Source organism: Pelodiscus sinensis, chromosome 3 (genome assembly GCF_049634645.1).
Source record: "Pelodiscus sinensis isolate JC-2024 chromosome 3, ASM4963464v1, whole genome shotgun sequence".
Classification (NCBI taxonomy): domain Eukaryota; kingdom Metazoa; phylum Chordata; order Testudines; family Trionychidae; genus Pelodiscus; species Pelodiscus sinensis.
Window position 1 is genome coordinate 4488809 of NC_134713.1, and position 20459 is coordinate 4509267.

The 20459-nt window shown below is 43.6% G+C and overlaps 1 protein-coding gene across 6 annotated transcripts in view; it reads left to right on the top strand.

The window, feature by feature from the left end:
• The window catches only part of KIF13B (kinesin family member 13B), a 178716-nt gene that overhangs the window by 99393 nt on the left and 58864 nt on the right, over nt 1–20459 (top strand). For all 6 annotated transcript variants that reach the window (XM_075923255.1, XM_006135585.4, XM_025190999.2 and 3 more), the window contains 9 exons: nt 1837–1967; nt 4560–4646; nt 6806–6996; nt 7984–8194; nt 10750–10912; nt 11911–12057; nt 12794–12943; nt 14253–14381; nt 19178–19348. In XM_075923255.1, the coding sequence (XP_075779370.1) occupies nt 1837–1967; nt 4560–4646; nt 6806–6996; nt 7984–8194; nt 10750–10912; nt 11911–12057; nt 12794–12943; nt 14253–14381; nt 19178–19348 (1380 nt within the window). The remainder of the gene's footprint in view (nt 1–1836; nt 1968–4559; nt 4647–6805; nt 6997–7983; nt 8195–10749; nt 10913–11910; nt 12058–12793; nt 12944–14252; nt 14382–19177; nt 19349–20459) is intronic.

Here is a 20459-nt window from a genome sequence, read left to right on the forward strand (position 1 = left end):
TTACAGAGAACCGGAGTGTAAATGTGCCTTAGTAGCATTCTGTATCCTTAGAAATTTTCCCATTTGACAGCAGTTGTCTGGCCTTTACAGTTCTTTTTGTATGCAAAAATGGCACCATCTTACTAAATCAGTTTGCTTCTCCATCTGTGCTCACAGTTAAATATACTGACTTATCAAATGAGTTCTTTCTTCTGTTTCCAACATAGGATCCAGATAGCTCTGGGGGAAGAGTGCTGGGTTTTATTCCAGCTCATCCATCCCGTTAACGTGCATCTTCTGATTGTAGAATTCCATATTATTGTTCAGCGCTGCAGGGGAATGAACTCCGCTTAACTTCTGGATTCTGGGCTGGCAGTTTTATTTCCTGTAAATTAAGCAGGTTTTGATCTGGAAGCAGAGTGAAGAATAGGATCTGTGCTACAGTTTTAAGTCACTTTTCAGAGTGGAGCAGCCATTCAATTTTAAGCCCAACTGTCAGACTTCTCACATTGTTGGTTGTTAATGATTTTCCTCCCACTGGAGTAGAGTACAGTAATTTGTCTCGGGGCAGCCGCATAATTAGCATTTGGGCTAAAAGTGGTTTTGTGCTGCCTCTCTTAGGTAATGTATGTAATCTTCCTTTTAGATCAGTCATTGCATATCACAGAGCAAACCGCTACCCAAAGAATGAAAGCAAAAGAAAAACCCCTTATTCATCACTGCTCCTTATAGCCATTAATAAACAACACAAGAGCTGATTAACGATTTTTGGAGAGGAGTCAAAGCATTTCCAGGCATCTCATGTGTAGGTGGTGTCTGGATTCTGATTCAAACTGCTAAGTCAGCCTCAACTCAGACAGCTATTGAGGCTGTGGTGTTTTCTTTGTTGTTTCATGTGAATACATAACAAGAATACATTAATGACAAAGTATATTCAGAAGGATGACCTCAGTCCCTGTGTAAAATGCAATCTTTGTTAGATGTTGTAGGATGGGGAAACTAATAAAAATACTCGGTGTTCTTGCAATTCCCTTTCTGATATAACCAAAACTATGTATCTTACAGTTGTGTTTTTGCTTCTCATTACTGAAGTCTCTAAAAATCAAATTGAATAGCCATGTCCTCTTTGGACACCACAGCAGGTTTGGAGCAAAAATCTTAGCTTGGGCTAGAGGATGAGTTTGGGTTCTTTTTTTGGATTCTGATTCTTTTGCTATCTTTTGGATTGATCAGGTTTCAGACTTTCTTTTCGGGTGGTCACAGATGTCTGAGCAGCAGCAGGTTTCAGTTTTGTGTCATGCTTGTGAGGAAAAGGCTTTTTGGACGGGGAAGGTTTTTCATCATTTCTTGGAGCTGATCAGAGGTTTGGATCCACCTAATTTCAGAGGAGCTCCCTGTTGTCAGACTAGCAGTCATCTTCAGCCTCTTTTGTGCTGAGCCATCTGAATTCTGCAAGAACTGAATAGCACTGTCTAGAACTCCCTTTGATTGAGGAGAGCTCCATCCTAGGGTGTAAATGAGTAGTTGTGCCCTGTTGTTCTAGTTATTCTACATGTAGACCTGTGCCACAGACAACTTGTGATATACTATCAGTCAGGGCTACTCAACACGGCGCAGTTTGAGTTTACATAGGGCTCAATGCTCGGCCTACAGCTGGGATCCTTTGAACATGGCCTCCACTGGGAACGTGCTCCCCAACTGGACTGTCATTGGTCATTAAAAGTGCTGTCATATGGGTGAAAATTGGGTAATTGTGTTTTATTAATATCAGCAGAATCAACTTAAATGGGGCCTGTGTGTAACCGGAAGAACATTTCTGCTATCTGTTGCTAACATCTGAGTTTCAATCTTCCACAGGAGCATACGTTAATAGGGTCAGATGACTCCCAAGATATCCAGTTATGTGGAATGGGAATTCTTCCTGAACATTGTATTATAGAAATAACCTCCGAAGGACAGGTTATGCTAACGCCTAAGCAAAATACTAGGTAATGTTACAAATTATTGTAAAGTCAGTTCTATAGCTTCAACTTTAACAAATCTATTAGGATGAATGGTACATGAAGATTTCTAAATAAGAATTTTTTATTAATCTCAAGAGCTATTTGGCTTATGTTTAAATGTTAGTAGGTTGCTGTGTTTCCCATGAACAGCTCTGTTAGTGCATCTCATTCCTAATATATAGACCCTCTCTCTTCCAGTTCTGGGTTGTTTTGGATTAGATTTCAAACCGAATATCTGGGGGTATGTGTGTCTTTTTTCTTAATGATGATATAGAAGCAATTTATAGTTTCATCAAACATGTGCTAATTTATTTGCACTTGTCTAAATGTAGCTCTGTGTCCAGATTTAAACTTCTATAATCACTGCTTATATGTGAAATGTTATTGAAGTACTTGCTATGGTATCTAATTATGTAACTATAATGAAGCACATGATACATTCCAACAAACTACAGAATGCCATGCATGTGTGGATCTACCTAGTGAACCCATCACAGGACCTAACCATATCAGCTATCTCCTTAAAGGCATGTTCATATGCACATCTACTAATGTAATACAGGCCATCATTTTCCAACAGTGCCCATATGCCATGAACATAAGAACGGCCGTATTGGGTCAGACCTAAGGTCTATCTAGCCCAGTAGCTTGTCTGCCAACAGTGGCTAGCACCAGGTACCATGTATATTGGACAAGACATACGGTCTACGCAAAAGAATACATAATCACAAATTAGACATTAAGAAGGGCAACTTCCAAAAGCCGGGCTGAGGGGGAGCATTTTAACCTCCTTGAGCGCACAGTTTCGGACTTGCTAGTTGCCATTCTCAAACAGAAAAGCTTCATAAACAGTCTGCAGAGAGAAACTGCTGAGCTGGAATCCATGTGCGAATTTGATGCCCTGAAGCAAGGTCTAAAGCAGAGTTTCTCAAACTGTGCTCCGCAGAGCCCTAGGGCTCCGCGAGACATCTCCAAGAGCTCCGCAAGGTTGAGAAACTGGAAACATCGATAGGTACAACACATACAATCAGTGGACCGCAGGGGCTCCGCATACATTTTTACACGTGTAAAGGGCTCCGGAGCCCAAAAAGTTTGATAACCACTGGTCTAAACAAACAGATGGAGTGGTTCCTGCATTACAATAGGTAATTTCCCATTCAGGTACTCTGTTTCTCTCCACTGTTGGAGATAAGCCACATCCATGCTGACTTAATTGGCACTGATGTGTCACTCCCATCTCTGTGTCCTTTTTTCCCCCCATCTTTCTTTTTCTCTTCAGCATCTGAGGAAGCGAGTTGTAGGTCACAAAAGCTGATGCTCTAATACAGGGATGGTCAACCCACAGCTCATGAGCCGCATGCGGCTCTTCTCTCCCAAAAGTGCAGCTCACAAAGCTGCTGAACGCCCTCCCCCACCCCAAAATGGCCCCCGGATGCCCTGCGCTCACCGGGGTGGCAATTCAAAATGGTGCCCAAGCTTGTTTCTTAAAGGGGCAGTCTCCTTTTTTGACAATTCTGGAGGGCTTTCTTTTTGGGGGGCGGGGGAAGGGAGCTCGACAATTCTGTGCGGCTTTTCGCTTTTTTTTCCGCTGCTGTTTTGGCTCTTTGTTAAATAGGTTGGCCACCCCTGCTCTAATAGCCTAATAGATTTTTTAGCCTTTCAAGTGCCACCGGACTCCTTGTTACCCTAACAGTGGAGTTGATGCTGTCTCCAGTAAACCATGTGTATATCGAAGATCTCCAACATGGTGTATGCTTATTCACTATTTCTGAACAATGTAACAATAGCCGTGTTTACTTCCCATAGGCTATATTCAAAGCCATACACCTTTTTTTAGACCCAATAGATTAGTCTTCAATAACGTTCTTCAAGTACAATCTGTGGTTAAAAATACTAAATATTATGGAGCTTAACCAAGAGTAAATCAGTCCATGGACTGATGAAACAGCAGAGGTGTGGGAAGTAGGAGTGCAGAGGGTGCTGCTGTACCTCCAAGTTTTGCACCCAGCTTCCTGGCCCTGCTACCAACCTGCCATTGGCTTCACCAGCCTGAGATCCCACCGGCTTTGCTGCTGCCTGCTGGCCTTGCAGGCTCCGCTGCCCCTGCTCCCAGGGGATCCTCAGCCTGCCAGCCCCAGGGTCCAGGCCCCCGGCCCTAAAGGCTCTGCTGCCACCCAGCATCCTCTCGCTGGCCAAGGGTTCTGCTCCTGACCTTGGCTGTGCTCCTCTATGGTCAGCAAGGGGCTAGGGCTGTAACCTCTCCCAGACCATACGGACTGGACACAGTTGCCATGAATGGCATCTGTCAATCCAGTGGGGAGAGTTTGCAACCATTGGAGGGGTACAGAACAGGTATAAAAATGTAAGTAACTAAGCACCCCCACTCTAAAAATTGCTCCAGTGCCAGGTTACAGAAGAAATGTTTGCCTATTTATTTGTAATCCTCAAACCTGCTTTCCTCCCCAAACTAATTGTGAGAATGAAAGAAACTATTTTCTCTCTCTCTCAAAAAAACCCACAACCCCAACACCCTAATTTGGATGTATTTGTAAGCTGCTTTTCTTCTTCTCCTCACAGAACATGTGTAAATGGTTCCCCTGTTATGGGTCCTACGCAGCTACACCATGGAGACCGAATACTGTGGGGAAACAACCACTTCTTCAGGTATCAAAGGCCTTCATCTAGATATGAGCTTCAGCCAGTTTTGCTTTAGCTTTGAGTGCAGAGAGTAATTGTAGGTCTCTAGTGGAGCCCTCAAGATGCAGATGGACCATATGTTGCCAGTTCTGGCTAGACCATGGGTTCCCAAACTGGGGGGCATGAGGAAATTCTAGGGGGAGGATGTGAGGTGACTTAGCCCCCCCTCATGAATCCCGCACCCCCAGAAGTTTTGCCGCTATTTTTGTTTTTTGGCCCTGGTCAGTTCCCTTTTGGCACAAGTTTTGCCGCTATTGCGGGGTGGGGGGAAGCTGAGGGTTTCTCAAAAACCAAAAAGGGGGCGTGACGCTGAAAAGTTTGGGAACCACTGGGCTAGGGGATGTTTTTCATAGACCCGTGTCATAGCGGCTGTGCCTAGTCATGGCTTGTTTGTAATACGCTGAGGATTATTTTCATGTTTATATTTCCAGGAGCTTGTGGCCCAGTTTCATAGATTCATAGAAGATTAGGGTGTGAAGAAACCTCAGGAGGTCCTCTAGTCTAACGCCTTGCTCAAAGCAGGACCAACCCCAACTTAAATCATCCTAGCCAGGGCTTTGTCAAACCTGGCCTCAATTCTGTGCACAGCTTGCGGAGTTGGACAGCTGGAGAGTGGCAGTGGCTAACTCAGACCCATGTTCCACAAGCAGCAGTGCAGAAGTAAGGCTGGCAGTACCATGCCATCTTAAATTCTGCAGTGCTTCCAGGGGGCAGCTCTTTCTTCAAAGCGTGGCTCCTAGCCAGACCCTGGCTTTCTCCAGCCACCCAGCTACCTACAGTAGCTCCAAAGTAAGGGTAGCAGTAGCGTAACCCCTCCTACAATAACCTTGCAACACTCCTCCCTCACAGCTCCTTTTTGGATCAGGATGGAGACCGTTTCAACACTGACATTTCAGATTTAAATTGCTGAAATCATGACATTGACTTTTTTTTTTAAAAAAAAGTCCTTGACAGTGAAATTGACCAGAACCGACCATGGATTTGGTAGAACCTGATATATAGGGCATTGGTGGGATTCCTGCAAGGCTGCTGCATCCAGTTCTGGGCCCGGGCTTCAGGAAAGATATTGATAAACTGGAGAGGGGTCAGAGAAGAGCCATGAGAATGATTAAAGGGTTGGAAGGCCTGCCTTAGACTGAGCTCCTTGAGTCTATAACTATATTTAGCTAAGAGAGACAAGATGTGACTTGGGGTATGTCTAGACTACATGCCTCTGTCGCCAGAGGCATGTAGATTAGGCTATTAGACATAGGAAAATGAAGCGGCGATTTAAATAATTGCCGCTTCATTTAAATTTACACGGCTGCCGCGCTGAGCCGACAAACAGCTGATCAGCTGTTTGTCGGCTCAGCGCGATAGTCTGGACGCGCGGGTGGCGACATCAAAGGTATTTGTCGACCACCCAGGTATGCCTCCTGGGATGAGATTTACCTGGGTGGTCGACAAATACCTTTGATGTCGCCACCCATGCGTCCAGACTATCGTGCTGAGCCGACAAACAGCTGATCAGCTGTTTGTCGGTTCAGCGCGGCAGCCAGGTAAATTTAAATGAAGCGGCGATTATTTAAATCGCCGCTTCATTTTCCTATGTCTAGTAGCCTAATCTACATGCCTCTGGCGACAGAGGCATGTAGTCTAGAAGTACCCTTGATGACAATATTTACATAGGGAACAAAAATATTGAGCTCATCAGTCTGGCAGAGAAAAGGGTCATGTGGACATTTTTCTAAAAGATGTGCTCTTGGAATTACTTGGAGTGTGTTTTCTAGCCTGTGTTGTACAGGTCAGTCTAGCTGATCAGTCACTTCTGGCTTTAGAATCTGAGTGGATAGGTGTCCATCCAGTGTTTGTTTACTCAAAGTAAATGTATAAATGGCTGTGTCTGAAAGAGAGGACAGAAGGGCTTTCGCGTTTTCAGTGTGTTGTCGGAGTCCCTGTTAGGGCACTTGGAAGCCTTTCTTAAGGAGGGCACCGGCTTCACCCACCGCATGTTTGAAAGGGAAATTATGGATTGTGAGGACTTGCTTTCATTGTAAGAATCCTTTAAAAGCAGCTGCTCTGTTACAAAGGCTGGGGATAAAATGTGCTAGTTTATTAAACATTGTATTTTTTTTCCTTTTTTAAAGGTTGAGTTTGCCAAAAAAGAAAAAGAAAGTAGAGCACGAGGAGGAAGAACAAGACAACACTATGGGCTGCAGCAACAGTGTTGAGCAACTTGATGCTGATGGAGACAATTCCAGTGAAGTGTCCAGTGAAATGAACTTCAGCTATGAGTATGCCCAAATGGAAGTCACTATGAAGGCACTCAGTAGCAATGGTAAGAAGCAGCAGACATTAAAAATACAGGCAGGGAATAGGGTGCATCCTGAGGACCTTGTAACTCAGGAATCATTTTCCTTTATAGCTTCCTACCGCATACACTTTCTTCTCTTAATCACTTCCCCCTGGAAGGGGCGGGGGAAACTACAAAACGTTTTAAAGTTCAGTTGCTGTTCAGGAGAAACTCAGAACTAGAACATTGGGGATATTGTCTAGCACTGAGGTGTTTGGGAAGAGCTGTGTACTCTCTGATCCTGCCACTCTCTCTGAAATCAAGTTCCTTGGTTTTGGTAGCCTTATATAGCTGCCAGAGGTGTCCCAAAGGTGGGGAGGATTGATTTAATCTGACCTTGTCTAGATCTAATTTCCACTAGGTCACCTACCTTTTGTATTTAATGCTAAACCATAGAATAAAATAACTCTCGGTTTTGCATACTTTGACAAAGTACTGTCGTACATCTCTTCTGATTGTTTTTAATCTTTAGAGTACACTTCATCCATTGATCCGCCTTTGAAAAGCCCTCAGAAAACTAGCTGTATCCCTAAGAACTGAGCACTAGAAAAGTGGCAGCTTGTTTAAGATCATGTGATAAATTCATGGCAGAGCGAGGAACAGAATCCAGGTCCCCTTAGTTCCAAACTCTGTGCCTTGTGCACTGGATCACTGCTTCCCCCCTAAGAACTCGGCAATCAGTGAGGGTACGTCTAGACTACATGCCTCTGACAACAGAGGCATGTAGATTAGACTACCCGGCATAGGAAAATGAGGCAGTGATTTAATAGTAACCGCTTCATTTACATTTAAATGGCTGCTGCGCTGAGCCGATCAGCTGTTTGTCGGCTCAGCACGGTAGTCTGGACGCTCTGCGGTCAACATCAAAGGCATACCTGGGAGGTCGACAAATGCCAGAGGCATGTAGTCTAGACGTACCCCGAGTGTCCAAGAACTTCAGTTCTGGCTTCTTTATTTTCAACATCTGGTTAGACCCGATGCAGTCAATCTTGCACAGCCTGGAGGAAAAGCATGAAGAGGAGAAGCGATCCGCACTGGAGCAGCAGCGATTGATGTACGAGCATGAGCTAGAGCAGTTGCGACGGCGGCTGTCTCCAGAGAAACAACACCTCCGGAGCATGGACAGGTTCCCTTTCCACTCACCCAATGCCCAGCAGCGCTTACGCCAGTGGGCAGAAGAGAGGTGAGAATGTACATTATTTCTCAAGCAGTGGAGTGGTCAGGCTTAAGGTCTTCTCATGCCAGTAAAGTCTCTTACCGATTTGAGGCATTTGATTACAGCGCATGTCCTTGGCTCCCAAGAAGAGCCCCTTAGCTGAGCAACAATATTGTGGGGATACCATCAGCCAAGAGGAAATATCGGTGTAAAGTTTATCCATAGGGCCCTACCAAATTCAGAGCCATGAAAAACACATCGGACTGAAATCTGGTCTTGTGTGCTTTTACCCTCTACTATACAGTTTCACAGGGGATACCGGGATTTCTCAAACTGGGAATCCTGACTCAAAAGGGAGATGTGGATGTCACAAGGTTGTTTTAGGAGGATCACCACCCCTTATTTCTGTGCTATTTTGGGAGCTGGGCGGCTGAGAGGTGGAAAGCAGTGACTGTTGGCTGGCCATCCAGCTCGGAAGGCATTGCCCCACCAGCAGCAGTGCAGAAGTAAAGAGGGCAATACCATTCCATGCATCCTTACCTCCACACTGCTGCTTTCAGAGCTGGGCTTCTGGCCAGCAGCCAATGCTCTCCAGCTGCCCAGCTCTGAAATAAGTATTGGCAGCTGCAGCAACACAGGAGTGCAACCCCGCCTACAATAACCTTGTGAGACTTCCTCCCCTTCTCCCCAACTCCTTTTTGGGCCAGGGCCCCTACAGTTAGGACTGTGACACTGCAGAGTTAAATAGCTGAAAACATGACATTTACTATTTTTAAAAATACTATGACCGTGAAATTGGTAGGGCTGTAATTATCAGGCCATTCATTTTGTTCCAATACATCTGAGAAAATAAAGGTGGAAAGGTACTATTTTGTTGGAGGGTTGCCAACTTTCCCGACTGGACAGGGGCGTCTGGTCCATCCAGCTGGGAAAGTTGGCAACCCTAATCCCAAGACTAATGGAAGCCCTGCACCTCACCCACTTTCCCCAGCTGGCTTGTGTGTCACCTGCAACTGATTCTTTTTTTTCTGGGTGTCAGTGGCTCCTGGTAGGAAAAAGCTTTCCCACCCCTGCACTAGATGGAGGAAGGATTGACTGTAGTCCCAGCAGGACTGTGTGAGTTGGTCATTGGCTCTTTTATAGAGTAATTCATTTTAGATCCACAAGAGGGATCCTTTTGCCTCTTCCTAGAGAATTCCAGGGAAGGGGGCTTGGGCGTGCTGCCTCCTGTGATAACAGAATCACTGGTAGGCTATGTCTACACGGGCAGCTTTTTGTGCAAGAACATCTTGCGCAAGAGTTCTTGTGCAAGAAGTCTTGCACAAGAAAACGTCCCCACTGCCATGGGCGAGCTGTGCTTTTGCGCAGGAGCGCCCATGGCAGTGTGGGCGCTCTCTTGCGCAAGAAAGCTCCGATGGCGATTTTAGCCATAGGGCTTTCTTGCGCAAGAAATCCCTGCCCAGCATCCACACTGCCCTCTTGTGCAAGAGCTCCGGCGCAAGAGGGCTTACACCTGTTAAAAAAGAGCGTAGCTCTTGCGCAAGAAGCCCTCTCTTACCATGCCATGCTGTAAATTTCCTTGCGCCAAGAGCAAGCGGGCAGTGTGGACGCTCTGCGGATTCTTATGCAAGAATGGCCGTTCTTGCGCAAGAAGCTGCGAGTGTAGACATAGCCGTAGTGTTTCCGACAGTAACAGCAGCCTTATGGTAGAAGTGGTGCTTTGCCTAAAGCAGAGGGCAAGGCAAAAGATGCTGCATGTCTTAGTAATTTAAAACCCACCGACACTCTCCCACACACCTGCACACCCTCAAAACAATAAGCCCCTGTTAACTTAAACTGCCAAAGAAACATTTGTTTTTTAAAAATAAGTGTTGTAATGAAGGATGGAGCATTTCACCTTTAGGTCACAGGTTCAAACACATCCCAGATCGGTTGTGACCTTCTCATAATATTTTGGCGGCTTCTGTAGAATGAATTTGGTGCTGGCATCCCTGTGAAGAATTTCCTGTCTCACGGTAGACACTAACTGATGCACTCCATGGATCATGGAGACTGATTGATCCTTTCCTCTGAAGGCAGATTTTTCACATCTGGAGTGGGAAAGAGGTTGAATAGCTCTCATAGGTGCTGCCTCTTCTGGGAATACAAGAGGAGACCTTTAAATCTCTGGATTTGGTAGCATGGCAGCTTTTGTAGTCAGTCACTAAATCTGTGGTGTCCACCACGCTAGCCATTAGCCACAAGTGACTTTTTGGCCGGTTGCGTGCTGCTAGTTGTGGCTACTGCTATAGTGAACAAGCCACACACAGTCGGTCAAATAGCCACATGTGGCTACTGGCTAGTGTGTTGGACACCACAGATGTAGTGGCTACTGCTTCAGAACTGATGGAACAACCACAGTACTACATTCTCAAAGATATATTTTTCTAGAAAAGATCTAGTGTTTAAAATAAGTTATTTTGGATGTTGACTCCTATGAATGGCAGTAATTTGCCCCCATGGTCCTTTGTGTTCTAGTCTAGTTAGAAGTTGCCTCAGTAAAGAAATTTATTGCTTTTTTCCCTCCCCCCCCATTTTAAAAGAGAAGAAATGTTGAACCACAGCCTGAGGAAGCTGAGGGAGCAAATTGTTAAAGCTAATTTGTTCGTGAGAGAAGCCAGTTTCATCGCAGAGGAAATGGACAAGAAGACAGAGTATAAGGTCACTCTGCAGATCCCAGCTTCGAGCCTTAATGCTAACAGAAAGGTGAGGCAGCAGCTCACTTGAGCTTAATCATTGTTCAGTAAGGTTGACGTCTGTAACAATTCACATGGATCTGACGGTTCTAACGATCCAGTTAACTTGCCAACATGTTCACACTTGTGAATGGTGCTGTTGGAAGACCATGCGGCATGTTTATTGTATCTGATAACATGAACGTTTGGAAAGACGCCTGTTTATAGAAATGTGATGTGGTGCAAGTTCTCTGTTAGAACAAACTTCACCCTTCTTTTCAAGTGCTTGCTTGTGTCTATTCCATATAGGCGTGTTCATGGGATATTAACAATTGTGTAATAGCTCTAATAGCTGCTAGCTCTATAGCTCTGTACTCTATATCCAGAGTACAGTCAGTGCCTCCTCCGGGGCAGGGAGGGCTGCCCCCACTTTTGAGAACCTCTTCTTAGAAGACCTGATGGTCTAGGTTTGCTTGGTCTTCAAGCTCAGGTGGCTTGAATTAGACTTCTCATAGCACCTTTCATTCCTGTATTTTTATGATTCTGTATTAAATGTTTTATTGTAATTTTGCTATAATAGAAAATTATGAGTAAATAAATAAAAGCAAGGAAATGATTGAGCAACTGCATGAGTATTGGAGTATTGTGCCTCAATTGGAGTATGGTGTCCACATTTCAGTCCTAGTATTCTATGGTTCTATGAGTTTGGACACTGTAGATAGTAATAATCTAACTTTGAATATACAGCCTCTTTCATGTGAGACTCTTTATGAAATGCTGAAATATTCATTGTTGCAACACTTCTGAAAAGGAAGGGGTCTGCAAAGATCTCTGCCATTGTCACTGAGATAAAATTGACACAGGGCATGGCCATGTTGACAGTTGGACTCCCATTCTTCCATTTTAAATGTGGTTGTTCCAACTGGATTTTGTTTAAACCAAAACTTTTCCAAGTCACTTTCTGTGTAACTGGATGTCGGTTGCCGTGCATGGATTCCTTACTGAGTCTTAATGGTTTTGTTTCTGCAGCGAGGGGCAGCTCTTAGTGAGCCTGCTATTCAGGTGAGGAGGAAAGGGAAAGGCAAGCAGATCTGGTCACTGGAGAAATTGGAAAACCGGCTGATAGACATGAGGGATCTTTATCAAGAGTGGAAGAACTGCAATGAAGACAGCCCAGTAAGTAAGAATGGGGGAGAGAGACCAATAACGTGGTAATCAAATTAAGTGCCTGATTTGAAAAAAAGAGAGAGATGGGGAAACTATGGGTGTGGGGAAGGTAAAAAGAAGCTGTTTATCTTGAAATTTTGCTTATTGCTAGTACTGAACAGAAGGTTCTTCAATATTTCATTAACCTGCTAGATTTTATCACCTGTTTCTTTCCATCTGTGGTTTGACAGTAGAGCCTGGAGGAACTGGGATTATAAGGAGAGAAGCTAAGAAAACAAGTGTGGTGTTCCAGTGAACTTTTGAATGGTGTGAATTTAAAATGATTGAATTTAAAATGATTGAACCAAATTTAGTTTACTGTAAGCCCTAGTCAACCCTTCAAAATTACTGAGATTTGAGGGGTGAATAGTGTACTCTCCTTAATGACAGTCATACCAACCTGTGCTCGGGTGTAGACAGCGCTATGTTGGTGAGCGCATGACTACTGTCTTTCATGGAGGTTGAATTACTAAGCCTACGAGAGAGCTCTCGCCCGTCAATGTAAAGTCTTCACCAGAAGCAGTATACTAGCTGCAGAGTAGTGTAGTGTAGACCTGCCCTGAAAGTTACTATGGTTGTTCATTTCTTGTCTGTCTCACACTCTAGAGGAAGAGAATAAAAACTGTGAAACCTTGCTCATTCATCAGTGCTGTGAAAATGACATATTATAAACTTAGTTTTTACATTATTTTGAATTTGATTCAAGGTATCTAGGTCTTACTTCAAGCGAGCTGATCCATTCTATGATGAACAAGAAAACCACAGCCTCATTGGAGTGGCCAACGTCTTTCTGGAGTCTCTGTTTTATGATGTGAAGCTGCAATATGCTGTCCCGATCATCAATCAGAAGGGAGAGGTTTGTCATTCCCATACATCATACTTTTTAGCTGTTAATGGAAGTCATAGGGCTGTTCAATATTATATGAAGAGTGTTCCCCAGCCATTGGTCCGTGTTACTAATGACATCTCAGGATTGAGTGACTGTGCTTTACCTTCTCCCTCCAGTATCTCAGTGATGCACCTATGTGCTTACCTGGGCTAGGTCTACACTGCAATGCTATTTTTGGATACCAGAGTGTCTCAAAATAGTTATAATATTATTATATTTCAAAATATAATGGGCTCACTGTTCCGATGTCCCTGCAAACCTCATTCCGCTAGGAGTATGGGATGTTTCAGAATAGAGGGTTATTTCAAAATTATGAAAAAAGCTATTTCAAAATGAGATTAAAATAAGATATACAATTTGCATAGCTCAAATTGTGCATCTTATTTTGAGCTATAGTGCAGTGTAGAATCACCCTACAGTCTAAGGATAATGATGGATATGAAATACTATAAGTTTCATTTCCATGTAGAGCAGTCATAAATGAATGGGAGGCAAGTAGGTACAGCCAAAATAATGCATTGCTAATGATAAATGCTCAGAGTTTCCAGTTGGGATCGAGGCTCCACTGTAGTAGGTTCTGTATAAGCTCATAGGAATACTGTCTTTTCCCCCAAAGAGCTTGCAATCGTAAAGATAAATGAATGGGACAAAACAATAGATGGGAAGCAGAGGAGGAAGGAAGAGGTCCCGTGGGTGCTCGTAACATATCAGTGCACCATAAGAACGGCCATATTGGGTCAGCCCAACTGTCCATCTAGCCCAGTATCCTTTCTGCTGGCAGTGGACAATACCAGATGCCCCAGAGGGAGGGAACACAACAGATGATTCTCACGTGATTCCTCTCCTGTCTCCCATTTACAGACAAACAGAGGCTAAGGACACCATCCCTACCCATCCTAGCTAATAGCCATTGATGGACCTAACCTCCATGAATCTGTCTAGCTCTTTTTTGAACCCTGTTAAAGTTCTAGCCTTCACCACATCCTCTGGCAAGGAGTTCCACAGGTTGACTGTGCACTGAGTGAAGAAAAACTTCCTTTTGTTTGTTTTAAACCTGCTGCCTATTCATTTGATTTGATGACCCCTAGTTCTTATATTGTGGGAATAAGTAAATAACTTCTTCTTATTCACTTTTTCCACACCAGTTATAATTTTAGAGACCTCTATCATATCTCCCCTTAGTCTCTTATTTTAATCAGCAGCATAGGTACCAGAAAAAATTAAACCAGTCTCTGGTGGTACTTGATAATTTTTTCCACCCACCCCTTTTCATTAGGTGTCAGGTCGTCTTCATGTCGAAGTGGTGCGAGTGAGTGGAGCAATTGGGGAGCGAATCGTAGGAGGTGATGATAGCACAGACAGTTCAAGAGAAAATGATATACAGGAGAACAAAGTTGTTTGTATGGTGAGTTTTAGACGCATTTAATGAAAACTGTTGTCAAATCCTCAATACTGAACAAATTTTTTCCTTTCTGTTATTACCCAAGTGTAAAAAAGCGATTAAATGTTCCTGGTGCATTAGCGTCTGTGTTGGAGATACAATGTCACGAGACACGAGAAGTCATTCTTCCGCTCTACTCTGTGCTGATTAGGCCTCAATTGTGTCGAGTTCTGGACACCACATTTCAAGAAAGATATGGAGAAACTGGAGACGATCTAGAGAAGAGCAACAAGAATGATTAAAGATCTAGAGAACATGACCTATGAAGGAAGACTAAAAGCATTGGGCTTGTTTAGTTTAGAAAAGAGAAGACTGAGAGGGGACATGATAGCGGTTTTCAGGTATCTAAAAGGGTGTCACAAGGAGGAGGGAAGAAAATTGTTCTCCTTAGCCTCTGAGGATAGAGCAAGAAGCAATGAACTTAAACTGCAGCAAGGGAGGTTTAGGTTGGACATTAGGAAAAACTTCCTAACTGCTAGGTTGGTTAAACACTGGAATAAGTTTCTGAAGGAGGTTGTGGAATCTCTGGAGATATTTAAGAGCAGGTTAGATAGACAGCTATCAGGGATGGTCTAGATCAGTGTTCTTAAACTTTTTAAGACATAGGAATACCAAACAGTTTTTTTTTATGGGGAACACCAAGGATTTTTTTATTGGGGGGGGAAGCCCCCAGGGAAAAGTTGTTGAGCGCAAAAAAAAAATGTGAGGCTTGCCCCTTTAAGCACGGCCATTTTTAATTCTGTTCTCTCTGTGGCACATGTCCAGCTGCCTTGCACACTTTAAAAAACACTGGTCTAGATGGTACTGGGTCCTGCCATGAAGGCAGGAGACTGGACTCGATGACCTCTCGAGTTCCCTTCCAGTTCTAGTTTTCTATGATTCTATGTCATTTATCACTTTTTGTTTAGCACCTATGCTATCATTATCCTAGCTTGTGACCCATTCAGTTTATAAAGCCTATTTGAAAGCATCTGAGTGTTTCAAGATTTAAAAGGAAACAAATAGCTATGAATGCTTAGCCGGGTGTGCAGTCTGGTATTGTATTTTTCACAGACCTGCTTAATGCCCTGGGGTTCATAATTGGAGTGAAATCCCTCTATCTTGTCTCCTCTCATAGAAATCATTTTCTGAATGGTGGAAATAAAGCAGTTAGCTGAATCTTGTGATCCTTTGGTCCCATAATGGCATTTTTCTAGTCCCTCAGGCATGTATTTAAAAAAACCAATATTTACCCCTAAACAATTTATCAACCTTATTTGGGTCCCTGATAAAATCAAATGTGCAGTCTTACTCTTAACAAATAATTCTTTCATTCATCTAACAAAGATTTGGAGTTTAATAACCCCAGTGTCTCACATGTATGTATTAAGGATGTTAATTATTGGATATTTGTGTAAATGTGTAACCCCTTGAAATTTTAGCAGTTATAGGTTTACACTCAATGCGGGGGACAGGCAAGAGCTTCTGTAGGAGTCAGCAAGGGGAAGGCAGGCAGCTCCATGGAGCTGGCATATGTGGAGAGTCGGCTTAAAAGCCAGTCTCCCTCATGTATCATTTCCCACCTTCTCCTCTGCTGATACAGAGGCAGCAAGGGTGGGGGGAATCAGTGTAGTCGATAGGATTAACCAATAAATCCAGGTTTATCAGCTAATCGTGTAGTCGACTACACAGAGACATCCCATGTAAATATGGGACTGTTCTCTTGCGCATGGTCGAGATGTAGGAGGGAAAGCATGATGGATGCCAAGCAGAGGGAGCCAAAATGTGCAACAGCTCTTCATGATGTCTGTGTGCAGGTGGTAGGCAGTGGTGGCCAATAGTATGTTAAATGCAAATTACTTGATGGAGAAATTAGGAAGGCATGGTTATCTAGAGAATCCTAATTCAGATTAATTTAGTTCTGTTACTTAAAAGGGAAACTTGCTTTGCAAAATATTACAACCGGTAATGGATTATATGTTTAGAAAATAGTATTAAACTTTGGTTCGGCCGGGCGGTGATAAAATGTACAAAAGAGTTCAAGATAGGTGGCAGCTTTTCAAAGAGTCATTATCCCTCTGTATAGGAAAGATGTATCCAGAAACCTCCCTGGCTTAGCCAAGAGATAATCAATGATCTGAAACTCAAAAAAAATAACAACCCTATAAAAAGTGGAAATTAGGTCAAATTATAAAGGATGAAAAAAAACAACCCAAGTGTATAGGAACAAAATTAAGAAAGGCCAAGACAAAAAATGAGATTAAACTAGCTAGAGGCGTAAAGGGTAACAGGAAACTTTTCTACAAATACATTAGAAGCAAGAGAAAGGACAAGGGCAGAGGTAGGCCTGTTACTTAATGGGGGGGGAAGAGTGGACAATAACAGAAAATGTGGAAATGACAAATGGCATTTTTTTTTTCACCGAAAATGTTAATAGCAGTTGGACATCTAGTATAGTGAATGCCAGTGAAAATGAGATGGGATCAGAAGCTAAAATCAGGGAAAGAGTAAGTTAAAAAATATAGACAAGTTAGAAGTTTTCAAATCACCAGGGCCTGATTAAATACAACTAGAAAGATGTATCAGGGAGCTGTCTGAGGAGGTATCTGAGCCCTTAGCAATTATCTTGGAAAAGTCATGGAATATGGGAAGATTCTAGAGAACTGGAAAAGGACACACACACAGTGCCCATCTATAAAAAGGGAAATAAGGGCAACTCGGGGAATTACAGACCAGTCAGCTTAACTTCTGTATCAAGAAAGAGAATGGAACAAATAATTAAGGAATCCATTTGCACAAATCTTGGAAGATGATAATATAACAGCCAGCATGGATTTGTCAAGAACAAATCATCTCAAACCAACTGGATAGCTTTCTTTGATAGGGTAACAAGCTTTGTGAATAGGGGAGTGTAATAGGGTCAGTCCTGTCAGTGCACGTCCCTTAGTGGCTGAGGGGGGGGTCATGCAATAGTTACCTCGCCTTCGTTGCCGAGGTTCAGACCTCCTCTTTGCCACCTGGTTTAGGTGTAGCTTGTAGGTGTTGGGGGGCACCCACGCTTGCCCACTCCTCCGGCCCACGGACCCTATAGGTAGCAATTACCTGCCAGATTTCAGAGTCCACAGTTCTGGTTGTGTCCCTGGGCCTCTTCCCCGGGGTGCCGTCTCATCCTAGCCCTTCTCTAGGGCCTAGTTGAAAAGTTCCCCTTGTCTGGGGTTCCTCAGAGATGCAAGGGACCAGCTCCCACTCGGAGCTGTCCGTGGCGTTGTTATTCCCAGTCAGCCCAGAGGTCTGCCTGGGTTGAGCTCCAGGTTAGAACTGCGTAGCCTTCACTAGTAGCTCCTTATATAGTAGCCCGCCATACTCTGGCTACAAAGCAAGCTGCCCCTCTACCCTGCTTGGAGGACTTCTCCACTGCCCTGCTGCTGGCCAGGATGCTGAAAGACCTCCAGCAGAGAGGTCTGGCTCTGTCTGCCCCATCACAGGGAGAAGCTGTAGATATGGTATATCTTGACTTTAGTAAGTAACTCTCAAGTACATAAAAGGATGTGGGAGAAAAATTGTTCCCTTTAACCTCGATGATGGGTCGAGAAGCAATGGGTTTAAACTACAGCAAGGGTAGTTTAGTCTGAACATTAGGAAAAACTTCCTAACTATCAGGGTGGTTAAGCATAGGAATAATTTGCCTGGGGAGGCTGTGCTATTTCCACTGTGGAAGATTGTTAAGGACAGATTAGACAAACACCTTTCCAGGGTGGTCTAGATAATTCTTAGTCCTGCTTTGAGTGCAGGCGACTAGATGACCTCTGAGGTCACTTCCAATCCTACGATTACATGAATCTGTGGTTGGGCATGGCTTTTCACTTGACGCTGTTCGTAACATCCTACAAGTAGTTGTGCTGGAACAATTTATGTTGTGCGTGTACTGAGAACCATTGAACCAAACTGTTAATCATGTATATAATTGAAAACATTTCAAGCAGAGAGATGCGGCATCATCCCTTACAGACCTAGTTTTAGTACCCAGACCTACAAATAGGGCTAGAATTACTTTGACACGGCATCAGTAGAACTAAATAAATATTTAGAAACCCCTTGGCTACGTCTACACTGGCCCCTTTTCCGAAAGGGGCATGCTAATTTTAAACTTCGTAATAGGGAAATCCGCGGGGGATTTAAATATCCCCCGCGGGATTTAAATAAAGATGTCCGCCGCTTTTTTCCGGCTTGTAGAAAAGCCGGAAAAGAGCGTCTAGACTGGCCCGATCCTCCGGAATAAAGCCCTATTCCGGAGGATCTCTTATTCAAAGTAGGAATAAGAGATCCTCCGGAATAGGGCTTTATTCCGGACGATCGGGCCAGTCTAGACGCTCTTTTCCGGCTTTTCTACAAGCCGGAAAAAAGCGGCGGACATCTTTATTTAAATCCCCCGCAGATTTCCCTATTACGAAGTTTAAAATTAGCATGCCCCTTTCGGAAAAGGGGCCAGTGTAGACGTAGCCCTTAGGTTTATTTTTTACTCCCAAAAATCAATTGTTCAGTGACACCTAGTGGTGACTTCCAGCTAGGTCAGCCAACGCATTGTATGTACAATTATTTCAAAGCAGACAAGCCGTCTTTTGTCAGACTTTTGTCAAAGTAAGTGTTTAATCATTTTAGCCTCCCAGTTGAGGAAGAAAACATTATTTTAAGAAACTAGCTTTCTTTTTTGTCGTGCTTGAATGTTGTTAAAATTGTGTACTGATTAAAACAGGCATTTCTCTGCTTTTTCCTTTTTCTAGATTAAAATACTTCAGGCTACAGGTTTGCCTCAGCATCTTTCCAACTTTGTGTTCTGCAAATACACCTTCTGGGATCAACTGGACCCCGTTACGGTTGCCCCTGAGATGGACCCCTCTTTATCTCCCATCAGCAAGGAGCCACAGTGCATGGTTGTCTTCGACCACTGCAACGTAATTTTTCTTCTCTGTGATTGCAGTTGCAGATAAACAAAGCAATATAGTTAAATAAGTCTGTCACTGGTGCAGTCGCTTTCCTCACTAACCTTTGTATCATTTGCATTTTAATACAATAGATCCTACCAGTTAAACACCTCAGGGATGGAGGCTGTTTGTAAATCGGAAATGTTCATATCTCTGCATAAAACATTAGGGTGGTTCTTTCAAAAATTGCTGCTGAACATTAACTGAAAATAGCTTTGAAACATTATTATGCAGATGGAAAATGTTTTTAAACCAGCTTAATTTAGCTGAAAGGAGCCTAAAAGTAGTTTCTTTATCTTGTCAAACCTTTTTTAAACTTTCCCTTTATTTAAGTATTTTGTTTAACACACTACTGTACTGTTTGCTTTTTTTTGTCTCTACTCCTGTCTTACTCTGTACTTTGGGTTCCAAATGAAGTGTGTGACAGACCAGTCAGTTAGTAACTGGTCGTTTATAATAACTTAATTCAGTCAATGAATTTGTAGTCTTTCACTTGCAAATTTAATAAGCTGTTTTTACAAGCACCGGTATCAAAACAATCACATAGAACAATCAAATGAATTAATAATAAAGGAAAATAGAAGAGACTATGTAAGACAGGGCCGGGGAACTTTTTTTGGGTCAGGGACCACTAACCCACAGAAAAATCAGTCAAGGGCCACGCACAAAACAAACCCAACCCTCATTGACTCACCCCCCAACTAAGAAGGGGAAAAACACGGCCCATGTTCCCCTTGCACACCACAGCTTAGGGGGCCGTGGCTAGTGGATTGTGTGCTCCAGCCGCACAGCGATGTGGTGAGGGGGCTGGAGTACCAACACGGGTTGCCCAATTCTGGGGGGGAGCCCTGAGCCTCACGGACTGGATCCAGGCAATCCGGGGGGGCTGCATCCGACCCCTAGATCTTAGGTTCCCCACCCCTGATGTAAGAGATCAAAAGATCAAACTAGATGATTATGATGGGCTCTTCTGACCTTAATGTCTGAAATCTTTGTGTTTGAGTTTACCTGTCTGGAATGAGTTCAGTGAGCAGTGTCTCTTATTTGAATTCCCATCCTGACTTTTCCACTGATTCACTCT